Source organism: Papio anubis, chromosome 9, assembly GCF_008728515.1.
Source record: "Papio anubis isolate 15944 chromosome 9, Panubis1.0, whole genome shotgun sequence".
NCBI classification, from domain to species: Eukaryota; Metazoa; Chordata; class Mammalia; order Primates; family Cercopithecidae; genus Papio; species Papio anubis.
In genome coordinates this window covers 103068602-103092737 of record NC_044984.1, presented here as the reverse complement: position 1 = coordinate 103092737, position 24136 = coordinate 103068602, and the positions used below count along the sequence as shown (strand labels likewise).

The 24136-nt window shown below is 49.0% G+C and overlaps 1 protein-coding gene across 6 annotated transcripts in view; it reads left to right on the top strand.

The window, feature by feature from the left end:
• SSH1 (slingshot protein phosphatase 1) overlaps window positions 1–24136 on the top strand; it is a 75660-nt gene that overhangs the window by 38551 nt on the left and 12973 nt on the right. For 3 of the 6 annotated variants that reach the window (XM_003907115.4, XM_009181636.2, XM_009181635.4), the window contains 10 exons: window positions 539–603; window positions 1717–1838; window positions 7959–8027; window positions 9528–9593; window positions 11443–11637; window positions 12872–12965; window positions 14411–14539; window positions 17276–17322; window positions 18718–18864; window positions 20440–20640. In XM_003907115.4, the coding sequence (XP_003907164.2) occupies window positions 539–603; window positions 1717–1838; window positions 7959–8027; window positions 9528–9593; window positions 11443–11637; window positions 12872–12965; window positions 14411–14539; window positions 17276–17322; window positions 18718–18864; window positions 20440–20640 (1135 nt within the window). Of the gene's footprint in view, window positions 1–294; window positions 422–538; window positions 614–1716; window positions 1839–7958; window positions 8028–9527; window positions 9594–11442; window positions 11638–12871; window positions 12966–14410; window positions 14540–17275; window positions 17323–18717; window positions 18865–20439; window positions 20641–24136 lie in introns of those variants that run through there. The other 3 variants (XM_021922874.2, XM_017946176.3, XM_021922875.2) reach the window with 3 other exon arrangements.

Sequence of the window (24136 nt, the reverse complement as noted above, 5' to 3'; positions counted from 1 at the left end):
GGTTGCAATGAGCCAAGATTGCACCACGGCACTCCAGCCTGGGCGACAGTGTAAGACTCTGTCTCAAAAAAAAAATAAAAGGAAGAAGAAGTTGTTTGAAGAGGAAACATGACGCTCTGTCCTTTTTCTCTAATGATGAACTCCTAGCAAATGCCTTACTTCCAGCCACAGCTGTCGTTTCTAGGCACCCCAACCTGCCGAGTAACATTGCCTTGGATGAAATAACAGTTTTCTCTAGGCTTGCTTGTATTTTCCACATTTTGTATTTGGAAACCTATATTGTATGTATTTCAGGAAATAAGAGCAACTTTTAACAACATGACAGCAAGCTCCATGTCACCCAACCGCATCACACAGTATTCAGAGTGGTGTAAGAGAAATGGAGACTTGAAGTTTTTGTGGTGATTCTCCTGTGGTGTAGGTAGACAAATTTTAACTTCTCAATCTTTTTCCAGGCCCTCAAAATCAGCCTCTCAGAGGTTTGTTTCCTAGAAAGTAGGTAGGAGACCTTTTTAACCTTTCTTTATTGCTCCACCAGGTGACCTGCCTCAGCATCTTCAGGTGATGATCAACCTTCTGCGTTGTGAAGACAGAATCAAGCTGGTAAGAAGCGGTGAGAATGTCAAATTTAAAAAAAATTTTTTTTTTTTTTTTAGTTTTTGTGAGATGAGGGTCTTGCTCTGTTGCCCAGGCTGGAGTGCAGTGGCATGATCCTAGCTCACTACAGCCTCAAACTCCTGGGTTCAAGCAATCCTCCCACCTCCGCCTCCTGAGTAGCTGGGACTACAAGTGTATACCACTAATTTTTTAGAAAGTTTTGTGGATGTGGGGTCTTGCTGTTTTGCCAGGCTGGTCTTGAACTCCTGGCCTCAAACGATTCTCCTGTCTCCGCCTCCCAAAGTCCTGGGGTTATAGGTGTAAACCACCGTGCCCAGCCAGCACGTTTTAATTTTTAATTGTGAAACTTGGTGGGGAACCATTCATGAATGATAGGGAGAAAAGCTTTTACATTACAACAAATTCTCCTCAAATTGTTCACTAAAGCCAAAGCCAGGTTGACTCCTCAGTACCCCAGAGGAGCCACAGGAGGGATGAAACAGGTCTCTACGGCAGTTAAATAAGCTAAATAAGAACTTTCTTTGGATTTCGTGTGTTCACTGATTTCTTGCATTTTGGGTGTCTCCTCTGAGCCAGGCAGCGTCCCCGGTGCTACAGAGAGAAACGAGGCCTGGTTCCTGCTGTCAAGAACTTCCTCTTTGTGTGTTTTTTTTGTTGTTGTTGTTGTTGTTTTTGGTGGTGTTTGAGATGGAATCTCACTCTGTCGCCCTGGCTGGAGTGTGGTGGTGTGATCTTAGCTCACTGCAACCTCCACCTCCCAGGTTCAAGAGATTCTCGTGCCTCAGTCTCCTGAGTAGCAGGGATTACAGGCGCACACCATCACGCCTAGCTAATTTTTGTATTTTTAGTAGAGATGGGGTTTTGCCATGTTGGCCAATCTGGTCTCGAACTCCTGACCTCAAGTGATCTGCCTACCTTTGCCTCCCAAAGTGCTGGGATTACAGGCCTGAGCCACCGGGCCCAGCCAAGGATTTTCTCTTCATTTTTAACTCCCGGAGGGAAAGGTAGAACACTGAAAGTGTTGATCTTGCGTTGGAGATGGGAGGGAGGCACCACCTCCAAAGGCAGGCCAGTGAGAGCATGTCTGCCCTGTTCCAGGCCGTGCGCCTGGAGAGCGCCTGGGCGGACCGGGTCCGGTACATGGTAGTGGTGTACAGCAGCGGGCGCCAGGACACCGAGGAGAATATCTTGCTGGGAGTGGACTTTTCCAGTAAGGAAAGGTGAGTCTGATGAGCTAGGTGTTCCCTTCTGTGTGGGAGGCAAGAGTTGCTGCTAGAAAAAGGTTTCCATGGTCCCATATCCATGTGGGAGAGGGCTGCGTCCTGATGGAGAGCCTGGGGAGTCGACACTGGGAACACTAGGGTGTGCCATTTCAGCTCTGTGTGCCAGGCACCGTGCCAGCTCCAGGCTGTGCTCTCGGAGCTCAGAGTCGATTGAGAGGACAGAAAGTTATGCTGTGCTTAGAGAGGTTTCACGCCAGCTGCTATAGAGTGGGGCACCTTAGCCAGGAATGCTTCCTAAAGGAGGTGACAACACCACCAAACCCAGAAGGCCAAGCCAGAGTCCGCCAAGGGAAGCAGGAGACCCTCCCAGGCAGAGGGGCCCATGGAGAAGTATGGAGATTGGTGGGTCTCCTCTCAGATACCTTACCCCATAGTGATACTCCACAGGTTCCCAAGTGGAGTGGGAACTCCATCTTCATGGCACATCCTAGTCAGAGGCTGGAAGAGTAGCTTGTAATTTCCCACTAACTGGAGACCAAGTAAGTTAGAGCATTGACCCCATGATGTGTGTGAAATGAGAGTGGGATCACTCCCCTGACATCTCAGATAAATGAATGCCTGTGAGATCATTGCAAAACCTGGATTTGTTCAAACTAGATTAGACTCCCTTTATTCATCATTCATTCATCGACTCATTCGTTAAGCATGTGATTTATTTGCATTCTCCTGTGTATGAGGCAATGGACTAGGCCCAGGTAAACAAAGAAGTAACAGCACAGTTCTTGGCCTCAGAGGGCTTCTAAGTGAGCTTGGAAGACAGTCACAACCAGGTAGGAGGGAGAGAGTGACTGAGAGGTGCTGGGGTTTTGTGAGACCACAGGAGGAGGCAGCTACTGAGAGCACCTGGCAGGACCTTTCTGGCAGGAGTGAAGCCTAAGCTGAATCTTAACGGGCAAGTGGGCAGTCAGGTGAGCTCTAGGGTGGAGGCAGAGCCGCGAGGTGCATTTGAAGAGCATTTCAGGCAGAATCAACAGCAGAAACCCGTCAGGGAGGCTGTGAGTGTCATGGTAACAGTACGGTCTTGTCTTGTTCCCGTGAGAGCTTCTGTAAGTCACATGCTAGCAACTGAGACTTGGATGCTTTTTAGAAGGAAATGAATAAAAAAGGGAGGACATTTCTTTTTTGACATGCCCCCCACCCCTGCAGTACATAATAAATAGCACTATGAGAAAGTTTCCTGTGACACATGTAGGAGATGGAGTTGGGGCTGGCATCTGTGGCCTTGACCTGGTTGGGAACCTGGGGCTAGAAGAACCTGTAGCATAGGAGGTGTTAGGATATGAGCTCTAAAGAGCCACTTGGAGACTGGAGGGCGTGGTCCATTAGGACGGGGTGCCACCAGGCAGATGCTCTCAGAAATGCCCAGAGCCCCGTCTGTTTGGCCATTATCTGTATGGTTGTGAGGCATAGCGGTGTTTAGTGTTTGACCGTCTTGCAGTTGTAATTGTTCTTCCAATGACTATCCAGCTTTTCGGAATCTTTCTGAGGCAGGGACTTTCCTCACAAGTGTGGCCTGTTCCAATAATGCTTTCTGATCCTGAACGGAAATCGGCCTCTTGTGGCCTGTGCCCATCGTCTTGATCTGAACCATGGGAGCGGTGTGGAAGCCCAGTCCTCCTGACTGTAGAGTACAGCACACCTACCAAATGCCTCCGTGGATGTCTCATTTAGCCCCTTTATCCCCCTGGGGTGGGTAGTCCTACCTCAGGTTTTACACATGACAGAAGCTCACGAGGCTGCAGTGATTACCCCAGGGCCATCCCAGTAAGTGGCCGGCCTGGGACTTGGAGGCAGGGCTTTTCCTGTGGACCTGCTGAATGAATAGATCCCACGCATTCTTTCCCAGCGGGCTGCAGCTCTCTTCCTGTACACCACCTTGCTCATTCATTCACTTCTAGGTTTATCGTGTATCGATTTGTTAGCTCTTTCCCTGTGCTGGGTGCCCCACCAGGTGCTGGGGCCACATCAGGGAGCATGGCAGACACACCTGCAGTCTCACAGAGCTCACAGGCCAGCAGTCATGGGCATGCCTTAGATGCACACACGTGCACTCCACTGCTGCCTGGCTGGAGGAGACAGGCCCATGTGCTCATCCGCACCGCCCCCACGGTGCTCTTCCCTCCCACCCTCTCCTCCCTTTGCCTCCCCTCGGCACCCGACTTCCCTCTCCCTGTGGTTCCCTCTCCTGTGGTCCCTCTCCCTGTGGTTCTCTCGCCTCCACTGCATGCTCCTCCCTCAGGTTCGAGTCTCTGCACCCTCTGAGCAGGAGCCACAGCCCACGTGTGGGCACCGACCCCAAGGCCAGGGCAGGTCTCTGAGGTTGGAGAGGGCGGTCGAGAGGCCACCCAAGGTGAGCAGGGGCCTGGCAGGAACCAGAACTAAGCAGTCCTTCCTGTCGCTGGGCCTGATGCAGCTGTCTTCCGTGCCCGGGGAATCCCGGGGGCTGGGAACTGGGCCTTCTCCTGCAGCTCCCACATTGCCTGGGCACCAGGCTGTTGTCTTCCTTCCTGGCTTGAAAACAAAGTCCAGGTCCCCACCAGAAGCGTTTGACCTGCTGAGGGAGCAATATACTTGTTTTTTCTAAATTCCTTCCTTGGGATTTTGTTTTTTGATTCCCCCTGCCAAAAAAAAAAAAAAAAAAAAAAGAAAGAAAAAGAAAAGAGACGAGCATTGCCCCCAAAGGGGATCTTCGTAAGAGTCCAAGTGCTATCCAAAAGGCAGCATTGGAATGACGGCTGCTGCACAGGCTCGCACACTCTCACTCAGCTTTTTGTTTATGTTTTTGTTTTTAAGACAGGGTCTCACTCCATCACCCAGGCTGGAGTGCAGTGGTGCGATCTGGGCTCACTGCAACCTCTGCCTCCCGAGTTCAAGCGATTCTCCTGCCTCAGCCTCCTGAGTAGCTGGGATTACAGGCATGCGCCACCATGCCTGGATAATTTTTGTATTTTTAGTAGAGACAGGATTTCGCCATATTAGCCAGGATGATCTTGAACTCCTGACCTCAAGTGATCAACCCTCCTCGGCCTCCCAAAGTGCTGGGATTACAGTCATGAGCCACCGCACCCAGCCTCCCTCAGAGTCTTGTATCTGCATGTGCATCCTGGGGAGACCAGAGCAGCCACGCCACCCTAGGGTTCAATCTTGGATTCTTTTCTCTTCTCTTCTTTTCTCTTCTCTTTTCTTTTTCTCCCTTCCCTCCCCTTTCCCTTCCCTTTCCCCTCCCTTTCCCTTTCCCCTTCCCCTTCCCCTTCCCCTTCCCTTCCCCTTCCCCTCCCTTCCCCTTCCCCTCCCTTTCCCCTTCCCCTCCCCTTCCCCTTCCCCTTTCCTTACCTTTCTCTTTCCTTCTTCTTCTTCTTTTTTTTTTTTTTATGTGGAGACAGGATCTCCCTCTGTCACCCAGGCTGGAGTGGTGAAATCACGGCTCATTGCAGCCTTGACCTCCCAGGCTCAATCATTTCTCCTACCTCAGCCTCCTGCGTTACTGGGACCACAGGCCCATGCCACCATTCCCAGCTGATTTTTTTAATATATATAATTTTTTTTTTTTTTTTTTGAGACGGAGTCTCGCGCTGTCACCCAGGCTGGAGTACAGTGGCGAGATCTCAGCTCACTGCAAGCTCCGCCTCCTGGGTTCACGCCATTCTCCTGCCTCAGCCTCCTGAGTAGCTGGGACTACAGGCACCCGCCACCATGCCCGGCTAATTTTTTGTAGTTTTAGTAGAGACGGGGTTTCACCGTGTTAGCCAGGATGGTCCTGATCTCCTGACCTTGTGATCCGCCCGCCTCGGCCTCCCAAAGTGCTGGGATTACAGGCGTGAGCCACTGCGCCTGGCCAATATATATAATTTTTTTAAAAAATCACTATTGCATGGGCTGGTCTCAAACTCCTGGGCTCAAGCAGTCCTCTTGTCTCCACCTCCCAAAGTGCCAGGATTATAGTTATGAGCCACCACACCCAAGCAGGATTATGTTTTCAATTCGGATTGGGAACGTTTTGAGTGCCATGAGCGTACACCACCGTCCACGCATCAGTGTTTTGCCATCAGTGAAGGACTCCACGATGGAGTCTTGGAACAGATTGGTTTCCTGCCTGGACCGCCAGACCCATCTGGCTTCTCTGTTCCTGCCATACAGGCCCTAGGAACTTGGAGCCTGCTTTCTTCTTCTGCAATTGCTCCCACCCACTTTATCCTTTGGGGTCACTCTTCCTCTAAAGATTCAGTTTCCTTAGCTACATATCCCTTTCCTGCTTCCCATATATGCTCCCCAGGTGGAGACAAGAGGACTGCTTGAGCCCAGGAGTTTGAAACCAGCCTGGGTAATATACTGGGACCTTATCTCTACAAAAAGTTTTTTTAAAGAAAGCTGGGCATGGTGGCATATGCCTGTGGTCCTAGTTAGGAGGCTGAGGTAGGAGGATTGATTGGGCCCGGGAGGTGGAGGCTGCGGTGAGCTGTGATTACACCACTGTACTCCAGCCTGGGCAATGGAGCAAGACGCTGGCCCAAAAAAAGAAAGAAACAAAAATACGCTTCCCATGGGCCCACCTTCCTTGTGAAAATCTTATTGTTAATCATTGTAGGACTGCTGGAAACTCACAAAAGGAATAGCTAGGGGACGATAGGAGATAAGGGCAGTTGTTGCAGTTCTGCCTGGTCCCTGTTCCTTGCTCCTGGCTCGAGTTGAAGGTTGTGAGCAGAAGTCCCCTGTGGGCTGACCCTCTTGCGCATCCGTGTCCAAGGGAGGCCGGTCTAGGGGTTTAGTTTCCACATGGTTTCATGTGCTCCTTATTTCCTATGGGCAGTCTCATCCCTGCCCACTTGTCCTCCGCCTGTCCTGGGAGGCCCCACCCCTGGCCTAGGCCTGGCCTTGGCGCCCCGTGTCCTGTTCTCTCTGCAGCTCTCTGTGCTGTACCCACCTCCTTATCAGTCCCTGGCAAGGGTCATCAGTGCTCAGGTTGGGTCTTCTAGACTGCATGTTCCCAGGGCACCATCTGACCTGGCTTCTGCCTATCGGACTTGGGCTCCACAGGGACCCCTTCCTTGCCTCCTCCTGGCGCTGACACAGCCACGTGGTCCCTAGAGCTCTGTGAGGCCCAACATAAATTATATTTTGCAATACTGTGAGAGAAATACAATTAGTCCCTCCGGAGTGGGTAGGATGGCAGGGAGGGACCTCAGAATTTGCCCAACCCAAAAAAGCCTGAGTGTCATTGGCCAGAAGGGCTTGGAACAACCTTCCCCACAGATATAGAAGCATGGGGTTGAGAAGAGTCCTGCATGGGGCAGGGTGCTACCCGGAGGGGAGCTGGGTCTGTGATCCGCAGAGGCCCCACCCACACGGGCACACAAAAACATGACCGTGGTGTTGGCAGCAGCAGAGATGGAAGCATGAGATTCCTGAGGTCCACGGAGCTGGCCCTTGGCACAGTTACAGCGGCTTCTCACAAGCCAACTTTTAAATGCCTGAAGAGTTTTCATCATAATCTGAGGACTCTCCGATAAGCCCTTTCTTTCCCTGTTTTTCAGTGGCGCCAGTCTCTGCAGTCATTTGGTCTCATTTCACTGGTAGGATGGGCAAAACAAAACCAGATTAAGCGAGGTTGTAAAACAGCAACCACACTAAAGGCGCAGGTGCACAGGTTCGAAAGTGAGCTCTGGGAACGGTGTGAGCACACTCCCCTCCTTGCCACCCAGGACAGGCCGGGCCGGGCTTGGCCACTGGTGCTTGCCTATGTACCCCCGAGTACACATGTGGCCTCCGCCAGCAGAACACCAGCCCTGGGCGGCTGCCTCCCTGCTGCAGAGTGGGCATGCGGTCAGCGCACACTGCACCCAAGAGCCTCGGCTGAGCACTTACGGAGTTGTGTCCACAGGGCCATCCCAGACCCGTGTCTTCTAGAATTCATCAGTGAACAGTTCCTATGCAGACAGCCTGAGGGCCACTCCCACACGTACATCCAACAGCCCGTCCTGGACCAGGTGATAAGCTGGAAAGGCTGTGCATGTACATGGGTAGACACTGACTCCACACGTCTTCTCTCCCCTCTCGCAGTAAAAGCTGCACCATTGGGATGGTTCTCCGACTGTGGAGCGACACGAAAATCCACCTTGATGGAGATGGGTAAGGAGGTCTTTAAAAGATTCTCTCACTGCATGTAGGCTTTGAAACACGAGCTGGTTCGGGCATCCTTGGATGATCATTAGCACAGAATGACACGTGTGGCGGGAGTGTCACAGCAGGAGAATTCGTATTGCCTTCGAGTGAGCTCCACGAGGGAGGGTATGTTTTGGACGTCCCGTCAGGGAGTTTAGCTCCTGAAGTATCAGTGGGAGCGATTACAGGAGATAGGCTGCTAGTGTGAAGTTCAAGACAGCGGTAAACCGATATCCATCCACCACCTCAATGGGTTAAGTGAACTCTCACCACATGCCCTCCACAGGGCTCGTCCTGAAAGTTCACGGATGAATGTGGTGCAGCAGGAACTCACCAGCTTTGGGGGTACAAGGAAAGACATACAACTGGCAGGCACAACAAGGTTTCAGGTGCCACCCTGGGAGCCACAAAGGAGGAATGAACCAGTTCCACCTGGGCAGGCAGGCAGGGATGAGGGCTGTCCAGCGTCCGCACGCGTTCACTCCCAAGGAGGTGCGTGGGCACGGTGACGAGTGGGAAGAAACAGAATAGGAAAGTGGCCCGACACGGGGATTCTAAGCAGGTCAGAGTTATGTTGCTTCATAGGATGGGAAGAGAAAAATAAAAATTTGATTTGTTGTTTAAGCGATGGGGTTATGGGGATATTTTTCCTTTTTAAAATTTATTTTAATATATTTGTATGATTTTTTTTTTCTCTTTTTTTCAATGGAGTCTCACTCTGTCACCCTGGGTGGAGTGCAGTGGTGCGATCGCGGCTCACTGCAACCTCCACCTCCTGGGTTCAAGCTATTCTTCTGCCTCAGCCTCCCAGGTAGCTGAGATTACAGGCATCTGCCACCATGCCTGGCTAATTTTTGTAGTTTTAGTAAAGACGGGGCTTCACCATGTTGGCCAGGCTGGTCTTGAACTCTTGGCCTCAGGTGACCCATCCTCCTCAGCCTCCCAAAGTGCTAGGATTACAGGCGTGAGCCACCACCCCTGGCCTGTATTAATTTTTTATATTTTATATTAGTATTTTTAGATTAACACATTTATATTAATGTATTAATAGATATTTTTATATATTGATTATTTTCCGTGCAATCCTATGAATATAGTTTCCATGCAGTTACAAAAAGGAACAGCTGGGCCTATGGGGCAGGAGGTGGCAGGGAGGCAGGAACCATATGGGAACATAGAAGAGATGCTCTTGGAGGTCTTCACCTGGCACCCTTTGCCAGGCTTTCAGGTTTTGGTGGAACTCGCATTGCTGGGTTCAAAACAAGCCCTCCTCAACTGAAAATGTGTCTCTTTCTGCCCTTGCCCATGTCTCTGCCGAAGCAGGTTCCATAAAATCCCTCATCAGGCGGCATGAGATGTGCTTGTTCCCAGTGTGCACGGTGGGCCAGCTCCCCACTCCCAGAGTGATTTCACTCAAGGCGCTGATTTCTCACCACAGATACCTTTCTCTCTGTTTTTTATTCTCAGTGGGTTCAGCGTGAGCACAGCAGGAAGGATGCACATATTTAAGCCTGTGTCTGTCCAGGCCATGTGGTAAGTGTGGTTTTAGGGATTTTTTAACTCCCTAGAAATATTTTCTTAGCCGACAGCATGAGTAGAAAAACCCCTTCTACCAAGAAGCTCGTTATATATGTGCATGTTGAAGGGGGCACAAAATATATGTAACATAAAGTTTGTCATTTTCACCATATTTAAAGGCACAATTTTCAGTGGCATTAAGTATATTCACAATGTTTGGGGCGTTGGGTTTCTTGTTTTTTTTTTTTTGAGACAGGGTCTTGCTCTGTCTGTCTCCCAGGCTGGGGTGCAGTGGTGTGATCATGGTTCACTGCAGCCTTGACCTCCCAGGCTCAGGTTATCTTCCCGCCTCAGCCTCCCAAGTAGCTGGGACTACAGTCATGCACCACCACACCCAGCTAACTTTTGTATTTTTTTTTTAAGAGATGGGGTCTCACTATGTTGCCCAGGCTTGTCTCAAACTCCTGGCCTCAAACAGTCCTCCCACCTCTGCCTCCCAAAGTGCTGGGATTCCAGGCTGAGCCACCGCACCTGGCCTCAGCCCATATTTTTGTAAAAAGAAGCAAAATGGGCTGGGCATGGTGGCTTATGACTGTAATCCCAGCACTTTGGAAGGCCACAGTGGGCGGATCACCTGAGGTCAGGAGTTTTGAGACCAGCCTGGCCAACATGGCAAAACCCTGTCTCTACTAAAAATACAAAAAATGGCCAGGTGTGATGGTGCACACCCGTAGTCCCAGCTACTCAGGAGGCTGAGGCAGGAGAATTACTTGAACCCAGGACATGGAGGTTGCCATGAGCCGAGATCACGCCCCTGCACTCCAGCCTGGGCAACGGAGTCAGACTCTGTCTCAAAAAAAAAAGAAGTAGTAGTAGTAAAAGAGGGTGACTAAATAAAACATAGATTCTTAATATTGTTTCCCAGTCTGCCTCCCCAAACCTTTTCAGTTAGTTTTTGTATTAAAATGACTTTCTAGAACTTGTTTCCTTAAGAAATGTAAGCATCTAAGCTATTAGAATGTTGATGGGGGATGGGTGGAAATGTAATTATTTAGAATGCAGGCAGAGGTCTCTGTTGCATGTTAAAGACTTTTTCTTCCAGCTGCTAAGCTTAATTGTGGGTCTTATGTTCAATATGGGTCATATGAACATCTGTTCAGGGTTACCACAGCTTCAGGAGCAGTTCTTAATTCTCTGGAGTTAATTGATGGGTTGTGAAGTAGCCCATGAACCACCTGATTGGAAGAGTTATGAAGCAGTTTGTTGTCGTTTGTTTCTGCCCCTCTTTGGAAATGATGTGGGGTGTTCTGGCCACTCTTAGATTCAATCAGTGAATATGTCCCAGGGATTAGCTCTGTGCCCTGGTGGGCTGAATGTTTCAGGCTGTGTGCATTCCCCAGCGCCCGTACGTGTAAGTGCGACTCCAAGAGTGAGCCCTTTACAAACCGCCCTTCTCAGCCGGGCATGGTGGCTCAAGCCTGTAATCCCAGTGCTTTGGGAGGCCGAGGCGGGCGGATCACTTGAGGCTGGGAGTTCGAGACCAGCCTGGCCAACATTGTGAGACCCCATCTCTCCTAAAAATACAAAAATTAGCTGGGCATGGTGGTGGGCGCCTGTGGTCCCAGCTACCCCGGAGGCTGAGGCAGGAGAATTGCTTGAACCCGGGAGGCAGAGATTGCAGTGAGCTGAGAACACGCCACTGCACTCTAGCCTGGGTGACAGAGCGAGACTCTGTCTCAAAAAGAAATAATCAACCAATCAATCATTGCCCTTCCATTCCCATATTTGAACCCCTTTGTCAGAGGAGAAAACCCCACATCTCTTGTGCCTTCCCAGGCCTGACCCAGCCTTCTCCTCTCCCCAGGTCTGCCCTACAGGTGCTTCACAAGGCCTGTGAAGTGGCCCGGAGGCACAACTACTTCCCTGGGGGCGTAGCTCTCATCTGGGCCACCTACTATGAGAGCTGCATCAGCTCCGAGCAGAGCTGCATCAACGAGTGGAACGCCATGCAGGACCTGGAGTCCACGCGGCCCGACTCCCCCGCGCTGTTTGTGGACAAGTAAGTGCAGCACCGCCAGTGTGAGCGCACCCGAGCCCACAGGCACCTGCCTCTCCCCCACCTGCGCTGTGCCCGATCCTGAACCTACACTGGGCCACACCTCCCCTGGAGTCCCCTGAGTGAGAGCCCCAGCTTTCTCAGAACCAGCGTTTAAAGCAGGGGTCTATGACACAGGCCCCTGTCCCGTGCAAAAAAAAAAAAAAAAAATTGATGAATTTGGTGAATGCATTTCTGGGGATGGGGTCCATAACTCCCATCAGACTCTCAAAGGAATGTGTGGCCCTTTGTGTTCCCAACTCCTTGCAGTACTCTGTGGTCTGGCCTTTTCTCTTCAGATTACCAGAGACTTAATTCCCAGAGCCTCCCGCTCTGCTCTGAGGAAAATAAGGAATGTGTCCTCTGCTTCCTTGGATCCAAAAACACCACAGCTGAGGGCACCCTGCCTTTGCAGCAGCCGTGGTGAACCACATGACCTGTGTCCTGTGACCTATGACAGCACTGACATGGAGGGGCCATAACTCCCTGAAGTCTAGTTAGGGAGTATGCTGGTCGCCCCTCCCCTCAGGGTCAGGATCCTGCTCCCACAGTGTGGTGTTCCTCCAGGACACTGCATTTTGGGAGTACTATGGATAAACCGCAGCGTGTTCAGGGGGCAGAGACCTGAAGGGTGGGAAGCCACATTAGAAGAGGGCCTTGAAATCATGGAGGAAGGATAGTTGCCTTTGAATATTTGAAGATTCCTTATGGGGAAGAAGGATTATCCTGGTCTGTGTACCCCCTAGAGTTAAAACCAGAGCAGGGAAATACCCAGATTTTGATTCCGAGGAAGAAGGGGATAGTGGGAGCTGCTGCAGCCGGACCGGGCTGCCTCGAGACAGTGAGGTCCTCATGCCCGACGTGTTTGAGCAGAGACTCAAGGGCCCAGGGCCCTAGGGATATTGCGCTGGCCATCCCGGCATCTTGCCCTAAGAGTGTCTGAGCAAGGAGTGAGTTTCCACACTGTCCTCTTCCCCTCTTGACCTGCTCTCCGTTCTGTTGACTCCCGTGGGAATTCTAGAGCTGCAGTGGGTTTTCTGTGCACCTCTCCCTACTGCCTGAGAACGTGCACACCACGAAGTGTGCTCTCCTTGCCAAGCCGCGTTCTGTTTAGACCCAGGAGCATCTGGCATTCCTGTAACCTCTGACCTCAAGCTTTCTACAACTCCTTGCTCTCCTAAACGTCGTTTTCTTCCAGGCCCACTGAAGGGGAAAGGACCGAGCGCCTCATCAAAGCCAAGCTCCGAAGCATCATGATGAGCCAGGATCTAGAAAATGTGACTTCCAAAGAGGTAAGACAACTCCTCCCTTTATTGCAGGTCAGAGGTCACGCAGCCTTCATGTGTCCTGCTCCCAAAAGTGCAGCAAAAGCAGGCCCAACACCTGGTTGTCTTTACCTGTCCCCGTGTTAGCCCCTGGAGGCTTTTTTCCTGCCTTGTTCTACAATCGCAGCAGGCCTTGGAGTCAGACTCCAGTTTGATTCCAGATCTGCTGCTTATCAGCTATGAGACATTGAGCAAATTTCTTGGCTTTTGTGAGCCTCACCTATATGACCTTTGGGGAGAATTCCCTGAGATCCGCAGACTGCACCGAGAAGCATTAACCTGTTTTAATAACACCTCCTTGTTCTCTCTTCCGCTCCCTATTACCTTGGGTTTTTTTTTTTTTTTTTTTTTTTTTTTTTGAGACAGAGTCTCGCTCTGTCGCCCAGGCTGGAGTGCAGTGGCCAGATCTCAGCTCACTGCAAGCTCCGCCTCCCGGGTTCACACCATTCTCCTGCCTCAGCCTCCCGAGTAGCTGGGACTACAGGTGCCCGCCACCTCGCCTGGCTAGTTTTTTGTACTTTTTAGTAGAGACGGGGTGTCACTGTGCTAGCCAGGATGGTCTCGATCTCCTGACCTCGTGATCCGCCCATCTTGGCCTCCCAAAGTGCTGGGATTACAGGCTTGAGCCACCGCACCCGGCCTACCTTGGGTTTTATGGAGGAGACAGCAGACTTGTTTTTCCACAGGATGACAGCTGACCTGCAAGTATCAAATTCTAGAATAATTTCTCTCTCCCTTTTTACCTTTTCATGTTTTTTCCTGGATCACTTTTTTTTCCATTGCTTTTTATTCAAAGCATGCAATGAACTATAATAAGAGATTAAACTGGGTGGATCTAAGAGGTTAAAATTGACATTTTAAAAGTTCATATATAATCTCTTTTTTTCTTTTTTCTTTTTTTTTTTTTTAAGAGACTTGGTCTTCCTGTGTTGACCAGGCTGGTCTTGAACTCCTGGCCTCCAGGCGGTCCTCCCACCAAGGCCTCCCAAAGTGCTGGGATTACAGGCGTGAGCCACTCCATCCAGCCCTGTCTTTTAATTAATGAATACATTTTTTAAAAATCATATTGTGATATCTTTCCAAGAAAGAACTGATTTTAGATTATTTGATGTATTTGACATTTAATTATAAAAGCAAAAGCACTTTAAACTTGGTAGAAGAGATCTCATGGAAATCAAATTCCTTATTTGAAATAATAAACTTAACCCAGTTGAGTTTACTTCTAAGCTGAGTAACCTGCATTCCTGCCACCCACGCATGTATGTTGCGTGTGTCTAAATGTATTACCCTGAAAGAGAAAAAAACTACCATTTTTGGAAATAGCCACGGTTTGTATTGTAACTTTAATTCTTTTGAGGCGGACAGTTGTTTTCTTTAACAAATCACTTTTCCTAATATTTTCTACTCCACAGATCCGTAATGAATTAGAGAAACAGATGAATTGTAACTTGAAGGAATTCAAGGAATTCATAGACAACGAGATGCTACTTATCTTGGGACAAATGGACAAGCCCTCCCTTATCTTCGATCATCTTTATCTCGTAAGAGGCATGGCCCTGGCAGTATCTGGTTTAGGGGACATAAATCAGACCCTGGTTGTTTGGAGTTTGCAGCAAGTCCAGGCGAAAAAGCAGGCAAAAAACTTAAGTTGCCGGAGCCTCCATCCTGGCTGGCAGGAGCGCCCCTCTTTGGCGCCTTCTCCGGCCTGCAGCCTGCTGATGTGCTCTTGAGCCAGCTGTTTGAGGCGTGGCTCCCGGCTGAGCTGCGGGGAGTTGTTTGGGGGCTATTTGTCCTAGTTAGCTGGCATGTGTTTCAGACTCCCTCAAACCCTTTGTCTTCTTCGGTCACTAACACATAGGCCCCATCCGTTACTTCCAAGTGGTTTGTGGGCTAAAAAAGCCCCAGTTACTAAAGGAAGCATCCTCACCAAACCCCAGAATTATGCCTAGACATCCTGAGACGTGAGACATGAGAAACAACAGGGAGGAGAGATCACACGGCTGACACGGAGCTCCCGCCGAGCTTGCCCAGACAGCTTTTCCGTGCCCGGCTCCAGGGCCGCTGGAAGCCTTCACCCTGGTCCTGTAGCTCTGGGTGGGTTGTACTGATTTCTGTGCACCTCCGCGGCTAGCTCAGATTATCTTAATGCTGTAAATCTCCATAGAAGGCAACTGGCAGGTTTTCAAAGTCAGAGAGGCTATAGAGGAAGGCACGTTACTAAAATTAGAGAGGCCTGGTGGTGTAATGAAGATCAAGGCCCACCAGGGCCCGAGTTCCCACTCCTCAGCCTCAACAGCTATATGGCTTGGAAGAAGTCACTTTCCCTCTTTTTTTCTTCATCCTATACCCCAAGGGATGACTATGAGGATTAAATAAAATACAAACTGGGCACAGAGGCTTATGCCTGTAGTCCCAGCTACTCAGGAGGCTGAGGTGGGAGGATAGCTTTAGCCTAGGAGTTCAATGCCAGCCTGGGCAACACAGTGAGAGCTTGTCTCTAAAAAATAGGTTTTTTTAATAAAATAAAACAAAAAATACATATTTAAAGCACCGAGTGCAGCTTCTGTAGGTGCGAATAAATGGTAACCATTGTTAGAGGAGAAAGCGCTTCCTGGGAAAGCTAAGGAAGTAAAGTTAGTGCTAGTAAATTTTAGTAAATTTTGTTTTCTGTAGGAAGTAATTAAGAGTTATGTGTATGTCATGATATCTATGTAGATATATAGATATGTGTATTTTTAATATATTTCTGTGTACAAATCTATATAGATTTCATAGTTATTGATTAAGATGTATGTGCATGCGTGGATTTGAAAGCCGTGGGCAGTTGTGGGCACTGATCTCTCTGGAAGTCTCTTGATTTCCCTGGTCAGAAGGGAACAGAAGGCACCTCTGTCCTGTCTTTCTCCACTAGGTGGCAGTCACAGCAAGAGGATGCTCACAGCTTCAGTGGCGCTCGCGTTATTTTTTTAGTGTGGTTCGGTGCTTTATGTCACTTTTTCCATGAGAGATACTAAAGGAATTTTTATGTTTGGGCCTCACCCTCAAATATGAAAATTCAACTAGTGTCGCACATTGCCAGCTTGCTTAGGGCCCTGCCACCCCTGGTCCTGAGGGGTCTGCCCTCTTGGGAACTTGGGAAAGGAAGTTACAAGGAAGACAAAGGTGGATTCTTTTGCTCTTTATGACACTATGTTGTTCGCATTTCCTAAGAGGAAAGTGATCATTTTTTCTTTTCTTTTTTTTTTTTTTTCCGCCGTTCCATGTCCTTTGAATGCTTGGGAATGGAAGGTTTTTCAACGATACTAATGATGAAAAGTACAAAAATTTAGTACTTTTAAAAGTACTAAATTAAAACATGTTACAGAAAGTCTGCAAATGGAAATAAATCTAAAGAAGAAAAAAGCATTCCCAATCTCACAAATCTAGAGGTAGTCCCTGTTAACATTTTGGCATATTTATTTTCCCATCTTCGGTTTTTTTGGGGGTTTTTTAAATGCATATGTAGCTTCTTTAAAAAGAAACAGAGAAGGAAAGAATCACACTGTTTATGTTTATATAGTCCAGTATCCTCCTCTCTTTTTAAATTTTTTTTCCTTACATGGTATTTGCCTGTGTCATTAAATATTCTGCAAAATTTATTTGTTTTAAAGACTCCATCATGAAGATCCAGCCTCATTTATTTTACTCATTTTTTCCCATTGGACGTTTGGGTGGTTTCCACTGGTTTATTACAAATAATTATAAATATCCTCCTACCTAAATCACTGTGTGAATTCTGATTATTTCCTCAGGATAGCTTTTTGTAAGTGGAATTATTGGGTCAGAGGGTGGGAACTTTTTCAGTATTGCCAAAATACTTCCCAGAAGGTAGAACGGTTCCTGCTTTAATTAGTGGCTTGTGAACATGCCCTTCCCTGGGTGGGAGGTCGCAGGTCATCGCCTCTGCTTACAGGACCCCACTGGACTCTTAGGAAAGGAAGTTGGGAGACGGAGAGCAGGTTTTCTTGGACTTGGTGTTTCCCTAAGGCCAAGGGGCCAGTGAGGACCGGGACCCTTCCCTCCCCCTGTCCCTCCCTCCCTTCCTCCCTTCCTCCCATGCTGTGAGTACTCACTCAGGAACCTCCTTGAATATCAGCCGCTGGTTCTCTGTGTTCTCTGAGGCCAAGGGGCCTTGAAGTAAGACCTCACTGCCAGAGCTAGGGCAAACCGTGCATCCCCTGAGCAGCTCTGAGGCTGACATGTGACACTCACAGGAGTTTGTGTGATCTGTCTCCCAGGGCTCTGAATGGAATGCATCCAATCTGGAGGAACTGCAGGGCTCAGGGTGAGTCTCCTCCCCTTGTCTTTCCCTGTCCTTCCAGGCAGCTTAGAAACCCTCCACTCTGCCATGGAGGGGGAGACCTTGGGGCTGCCTGCCTGTAACTGCCTGCACCCTGGTCTCTGAAGTGGCTGCCAGGGGTTGATGTGCATAGCTAAACAGATGTGCTTCCAAACACCACGCCCTGAATAATTCATGGAGTTTAGATTGTGCTGAAGTCTCTCGTGATTGTGTGGGTTGAGGAAAACTTAAAATTACACTCTTAATTGCTGTAGGACTGCCTGGATATTGATTAGGCCCTGTGCTGCCTCCCCCCTGGCCTCCCTGCCCCGCACAGTTGCTGCAAACCCTAGTGTGGGTGCAGAGGTCTGCTGGCTGTTTCGTTAGTCAGCAGCTCTGATCCCTGGGCCTCTCTGGGCTCTATCTGAGCTTATGCTTTGGGGCCTGGTGGGAATCTTGCAACTTCACGCTCAGTGTTGGCCAGAAGCACATTCCTGTCGTAGTCTGACAAACACTCAGCAAGGAGGAAAAATGTTTCAATCTAGACCTTCAAGAACAGATGTCTGGACTTTTTTTTTTTTAAACACAGTCACAAAATCACCGTTCTGTGGGCCTGACATAATGACATTCTAGAATTACCACATTTAAAAATCAAGACTAAACAAACCTTAAAATACATCTTTAGAACTACCGGTTAAGATGCATTATTTCAACAGAAAGTACTCTTAAAACGTAAGGCCATACCCTTTTGTGCTTTCGTCTTGCTGGGAATAAATTAATGATTTTCGTAGGTATTTTTTTAAGCATGTCTAAATATTATGAAACCTATTTGAGATGTTTTCTAACTCCTGACTTTATTTTCTTCCAGAAGTAAAAGTATTGATTAAGTTTAGATAACTACAGAACCTGGGTTAGCAGGTTCTAACCCAATCAAATACTTAATTATCTGTCTTGCCTTTTTTCAAAAAAAGATTTAAGGCAATTCCCAAGGATATAGGTAATGGATGGATATAGTCTGCTTTTTAGCTCTTTAAGAGTGAAGACACTGGGATTTTTTTTTAAGCCTCTGTATATTCATAATAGTTATGAATAGTTATAAATTTAAGTAATACATATATTTAATTTTCCAGAATGCTTTAAACTGAGCTTTCTTTTTATAAGGTCTTTAAAATAATTTGGTTTCTTAGTATAAATATAACAACATTCTCACCATCGAGAGGGCATTTAGAAAATACAAAAAAACGTAGCTATTAAGGAAAAACCAAAGTCCCACCACGAACATATGACCCTTGGTTAATGCGTGTTTCCTTTTCTTTTCTCTGCCAGTTTTTTATTACCTTGCTTTTCGTTGTTTCTCATTCTGATTCTCCAAATATGTTTCTTATTTTTTTCTCATTGCAGGGTTGATTACATTTTAAATGTTACCAGAGAAATAGATAATTTTTTTCCTGGCTTATTTGCATATCATAACATCCGAGTCTACGACGAAGAGACCACAGACCTCCTTGCCCACTGGAACGAAGCGTATCATTTTATAAACAAAGCCAAGTAAGTGGGCAGAGAGGCGGGGCTGAGGATGAAACGGACCTGCGGAGGCTGGGAGAGTGGGAACAAACGGGACTGCAGACGCAGGAGTTGGCTGGTGGGAGGGGGGAACTAACAGGACTCCAGACACAGGAGTCGGCTGGTGGGAGGGGACTTGATGTGGGATGGACCTATGCTTTTAGTCGCAGGACGCCAAGCACCAAAGGAGAAAGGTGGTTGCTTCTCTCCAGGTAGAGTCCCTATTGAGCTTAGGCTCTCCCACCTGTCTTTGATTGTGACACTTGACCCCAGTTGTCATCATCAGCTCTGATTCCAGGCAAGCCCCAGATACCAAATGGACACTCAGGGACCCCACCCCTAGGAAGTAACTGAGCCAAAGGCGGGCTAGAGGACAACATGCATGGATGCAGCTTAGAGCTGCTTTGGGACTGTCTCCCTAAGAATACGGCCCATCTTCCCTCCCTGAGTTACTGTCACATGGAACAGGACAGCACATCGGAGGTCATGGCCAGCCCCACTGCCCCTGAGCCCGTCACTGGTTTCACCTATCTCTGATGCTCATTTTATTCCCCTGCGAAACAGCTCTGCCTTACTGAAGTCAAGAACAGAAAAAAGAGAACCCTTTGAGATGCTGTCCAGACAATCACCCTCTTCTGCTTTGTCTCCCTCTGGTCAAAGCCACATGATGTGTCCTTAACCAAATCTTAGTTCCCTTGTATTCCCAGGAGACATACTCAAGACTCCCTTGACGGTGACTTCAGACCAGCAGTTAGGAGGGAAAAAACCCACTGAGATCTGCAGGAGAATTTCAAGCTTGGGGTATAGGAAACCAGAGCCGGCTCCCACCTGCTGGGTCTGCCTTCTGTACAAATAAAGTTTCGCAGGTGCTGCCCTTACCGGCCTGGCGCTCCCTCACATTCTTGAGCAAGTGATACTTAAAGAAACACTGTCCCCCAGGCCATATCTGGTAAATCAGCCAGGCCTGGGCCAGCACTGCCTCCTTACAAATAACGGACCAGCCCCGTCTCCCACTCCTGGCTTTCCTCTGCGGCTGCCCTCACTCCTGCTCCCTGGCCCTCCTCTCTGAAGAGCGTCTCGCTCTCCCCAGGGCCTTGCAGCTTTCAGTTTGCTGACCCCATTTTTCTGCAGTAACTCATTCACTGTCTCCATCTGCTGTAGCAGCTGAGGAGCTCTTGCAAAAATCCTGTTAGCTGCCCACTCTCATCCCAGGGTCCCCTTGCCCATCCCAGCCATGTGAGAAGATTCTCACTTGGTCCTTGAAGGCAGCCAAATGTTGAAGCTCTCCCTGCAAACAAAACATGGCCAGGCCAGAACAGATTTCTTTTGATATCCCATTGTGTGCTAATTGATTCTGCAGTGGTGGTATTTCCTTTAGAGGGTGTGTGGACATCTGCTCCGTAAACATTAAGATGTAGGAGGATTTCAGCGGTAGATAACTACAGGGTTTAAAAAAATGATTCAGGTAAAACCTGAGAAAATGAAGTCGTTGGAGCTTTTTAACTCGTTCCCCACTGCTTCTCCCCCATCCCTCCTCCCTTACTGCTTCCACCCCTGCAGGAGGAACCATTCCAAGTGCCTGGTGCATTGCAAAATGGGCGTGAGTCGCTCGGCTTCCACAGTCATAGCCTATGCAATGAAGGAATTCGGCTGGCCTCTGGAAAAAGCATATAACTACGTGAAGCAGAAGCGCAGCATCACGCGTCCCAACGCAGGCTTTATGAGGCAGCTGTCTGAGTATGAAGGCATCTTGGACGCAAGGTAGGTGCCTGCCTGGAGAGAAGGGTTGGCAGGCGGAGCTGGAGCGGCCGTGTGGCCAAGCCAGCCGGGCCTCTGTCGGCAGCAGAGCGTGCTCCCATTCGGCCCGGCAGCCGCTTCCGCAGCCAAAATCCTGCCTCTCAGGGGGAGCCAGTTTGAGAAAAACAACTATTGTTTCGGCTTTGATGAGTGGTTTCCAGGAGGGATCTGTTTTGATTTTCTTGGCACACACATAAAGCTGGTTTTGCTGCCGGAGGGAACGGTGCCTAGGTTCTAAGCCAAGGCCTGGCCTCATGTGTGTGGCGTAGGCACGTGCGCATCCCGCTTCCTGGGCATCTGCTTTGTGCCAAGCCCTGTGCACCGGCTTTGCTGCAGGAAAAGCCAAGGACTTGGAGAGGCACAGCAACCAGGTTCCACCACTGATGAGCAGGGCAAGTCAGGGCAAGTTCATCAGTCTTCCCGAGCCTCAGTTCCCTCTTCTGAGTTAAGAATTAATGCCCACCTTAGCCGGGCCTGGTGACAGGCACTCGCAGTCCGAGCTGCCAGGAAACTGAGATGGGAGGATTGCTTGAGCCCAAGAGTTCGAGGCTGCAGCGAACTGTGATCGTGCTACTGCACTCCATCCTGCATGACAGAGCGAGACCCCATCTCTTAAACAAAAATGCTTCTTAAAACACTGAGTCAGGGGTGGTGGCTCACGCCTGTAATCCCAGCACTTTGGGAGGCCAAGGCAGGTGGATCGCCTGAGCTCAGGAGTTCAAGACCAGCCTTGCTGATGCAGTATATATTCTTGACCCCTTTGTGGGACTTCTTACAGGGGTGCCTCATTTACTCAGCCCGCCCCACTCAACCCCTCATGGGAGGGACCGTACAAGCGAACTAGTGCAAGAACTGGAGTGAGTGAGTGAGTGGAGGAACTGGCCTCTTTGGCACTGGCAAGAGTGAACTCTATGCAGGCCCCACAGCAGCGTCCGGGTGCGGGTGCCTGTGACCCCAAGGTCTCAGAGTGTGGTATAATATCCTTTCACTCTGCCGTCCGCAGATAGCAGTGTGTTACCAGCTCAGTGGGCCCTTTGCTTCATCGTGTGAGGCAGCTGCCTTCTGCCAGCAAGGGCAAAGGGCCAGTGTGACAGCATTTTTGGGTACTCACACCTGGTGTGTCCTGAATTCTTGTCTGGTGCCCAAGAGGAATGAGGTCACATGGGCGAATTGAAGAATGGTGAATGTGGAGAATTGTATTGAGTGATGAAAGCAGCCCTCAGCAGAGAGGGGAGCCGGAAAAGGGATGGGAAGGGAAGGTTGCTCTCCCCTGAGGTCAAGCCACCTCTCTGCCTCATCCAGCCTCCATCTTCTGAAATCAAGCTGCCTCTCTCCGACGTCCAGGCACTTCTTCCTGATGTCCAGCTGCTGCTTCTCTCTGCCAGTTGAGTCTGTGGTCTTTATAGGCACAGGATGGGGGCAGAGTGGGCTATAGGTAGTTTTGGAAAAGGCAACATTCAATTGGTAAAAAGACATTATTCAGAAGGAGCCAGTCGGGAAAGAGCAGGCACACCGGGATGAGTGTTCTTACTCTGGGACACAGGTTTCAGGCTTTTCGGCTTGAAGGTGGGGTTTTGCCAGGGACCCGCCCCTGTCTGCCTAGAATTTCTCTGCCTCCTATTGCTGTCATTGGCAACATGCTGAGTCCCTGTCTCTACCAAAAGTACAAAAAGAAATAGCCAGGTGTGGTGGCGTGCACCAGTGGTCCTAGCTGCTTGGGATGCTGAGGTAAGAGGATTGCTTGAGCCCAGGGGGCAGAGCTTGCAGTGAGCTGAGATTGTGCCATTGCACTCCAGCCTGGGTGACAGAACCAGACCCTGTCTGAAAAAGAAAACAAAACAAAACAAAAAACAATGAATGCTCACCTTAATGTGGGTGTTAATGGTACAGGTGCTGTGGAAAACAGTATGGTTGTTTTTCAGAAAATTAGGGGCCAGGCACGGTGGCTCACACCTGTAATCCCAGCACTTTGGGAGGCCCAGGCAGGTGGATTACCTGAGTTCGGGAGTTCAAGACCAGCCTGACCAACAGGGATAAAACCCATCTCTTCTAAAAATACAAAATTAACTGGGTATGGTGGCGCGCACCTGTAATCCCAGCTACTCAGGAGGCTGAGGCAGGAGAATCGCTTTGAACCCGGGAGGCAGAGGTTGCAGTGAGCCCCGCGCCCGTTGCACTCCAGCCTGGGCAACAAGAGTGAAACTTTGTCTAAGGGAAAAAAAAAAAAAAAGGAATAGAATTATTATATCATCCAGCAATTTCACTTGTGGAAATATATCCAAAACAATTGAAAGCAGTGTCTCGGAGATATTTGTACATTAGTGCTTATAGCAACATTATCCACAATAGCCAAAAAGCGGAAGCAATCCAAGTGTTCATTGATGGATGATGAACAAACAAAATGTGACATATTCATACGGTGGGGCATTACACAGCCTTAAGAAGGAAGGAAAGTCTGACAGGCTACAACAGGCATGAGCCTTCATGACATTGTGCTAAGTGAAATAAGCCAATCACAAAAAGAGAACTACTGTATGTTTCCATGCATATGAGCTACTTAGTCAAAGTCATAGAGACAGAGGGTAGAATGGTGGTTGCCAGGGACCGGAGGAAGAAGGGAATGAGGAGTTATTATTCGTTGGGTACTGAATTTCAGCTTTGCCAGAGACAGAGTGTTCTGGAGACTGTAGTCTGGAGGCTGCCTGGATGGTGGTGATGGTTGCACAACATTATGAATGTATTTAATGTACACTTAAAAGTGGTCAAGATGAGGCCGGGTGTGGTGGGTCATGCCTGTACTCCCAGCACTTTGAGAGGCTGAGGCGGGTGGATCACTTGAGGTCAGGAATTCAAGACCAGTCTGGCCAACAAGGTTAAACCCCATCTCTACTAAAAATACAAAAATTAGCTGGGTGTGGTGGCATGCACCTGTAATCCCAGCTACTTGGAAGGCTGAGGCAGGAGAATGGCTTGAACCTGGGAGGCCAGGAGTTCAAGACCCCAGTGAGCCGTGATCGCATCAGTGCACTCCAGCCTGAGCAACAGAGTGAGGCCTTTTCTCAAAAATAAATACATAAATAAAAATTTTAAAAATATATAAATAAAAAGTGGTCAGGATGGCAAATTTTGTTTCATTTATTTATTTTTTTGAGACAGGGTCTCACTCGGTCACCCAGGCTGGAGTGCAGGGTATGATCATGACACCTCAACCTCCCAGGTTCAAATGATTCTCCCACCTCAGCCCCGCAAGCAGCTGGGACTACAGGTGCGCACAATAGCCGGCTAGTTTTTTGCATATTTTCTGTAAAGACAAGGTTTTACTATGTTGCCCAGGCTGGTCTCAAACTCCTGGGCTCAATCAATCCTTCCACCTTGGCCTTCCAAAGTGCTGGGCCACCACACGTGGCCCACATTTTATGTTATATGTATTTTAGCCATAAAAAAAATTTGAGGGTCAGTC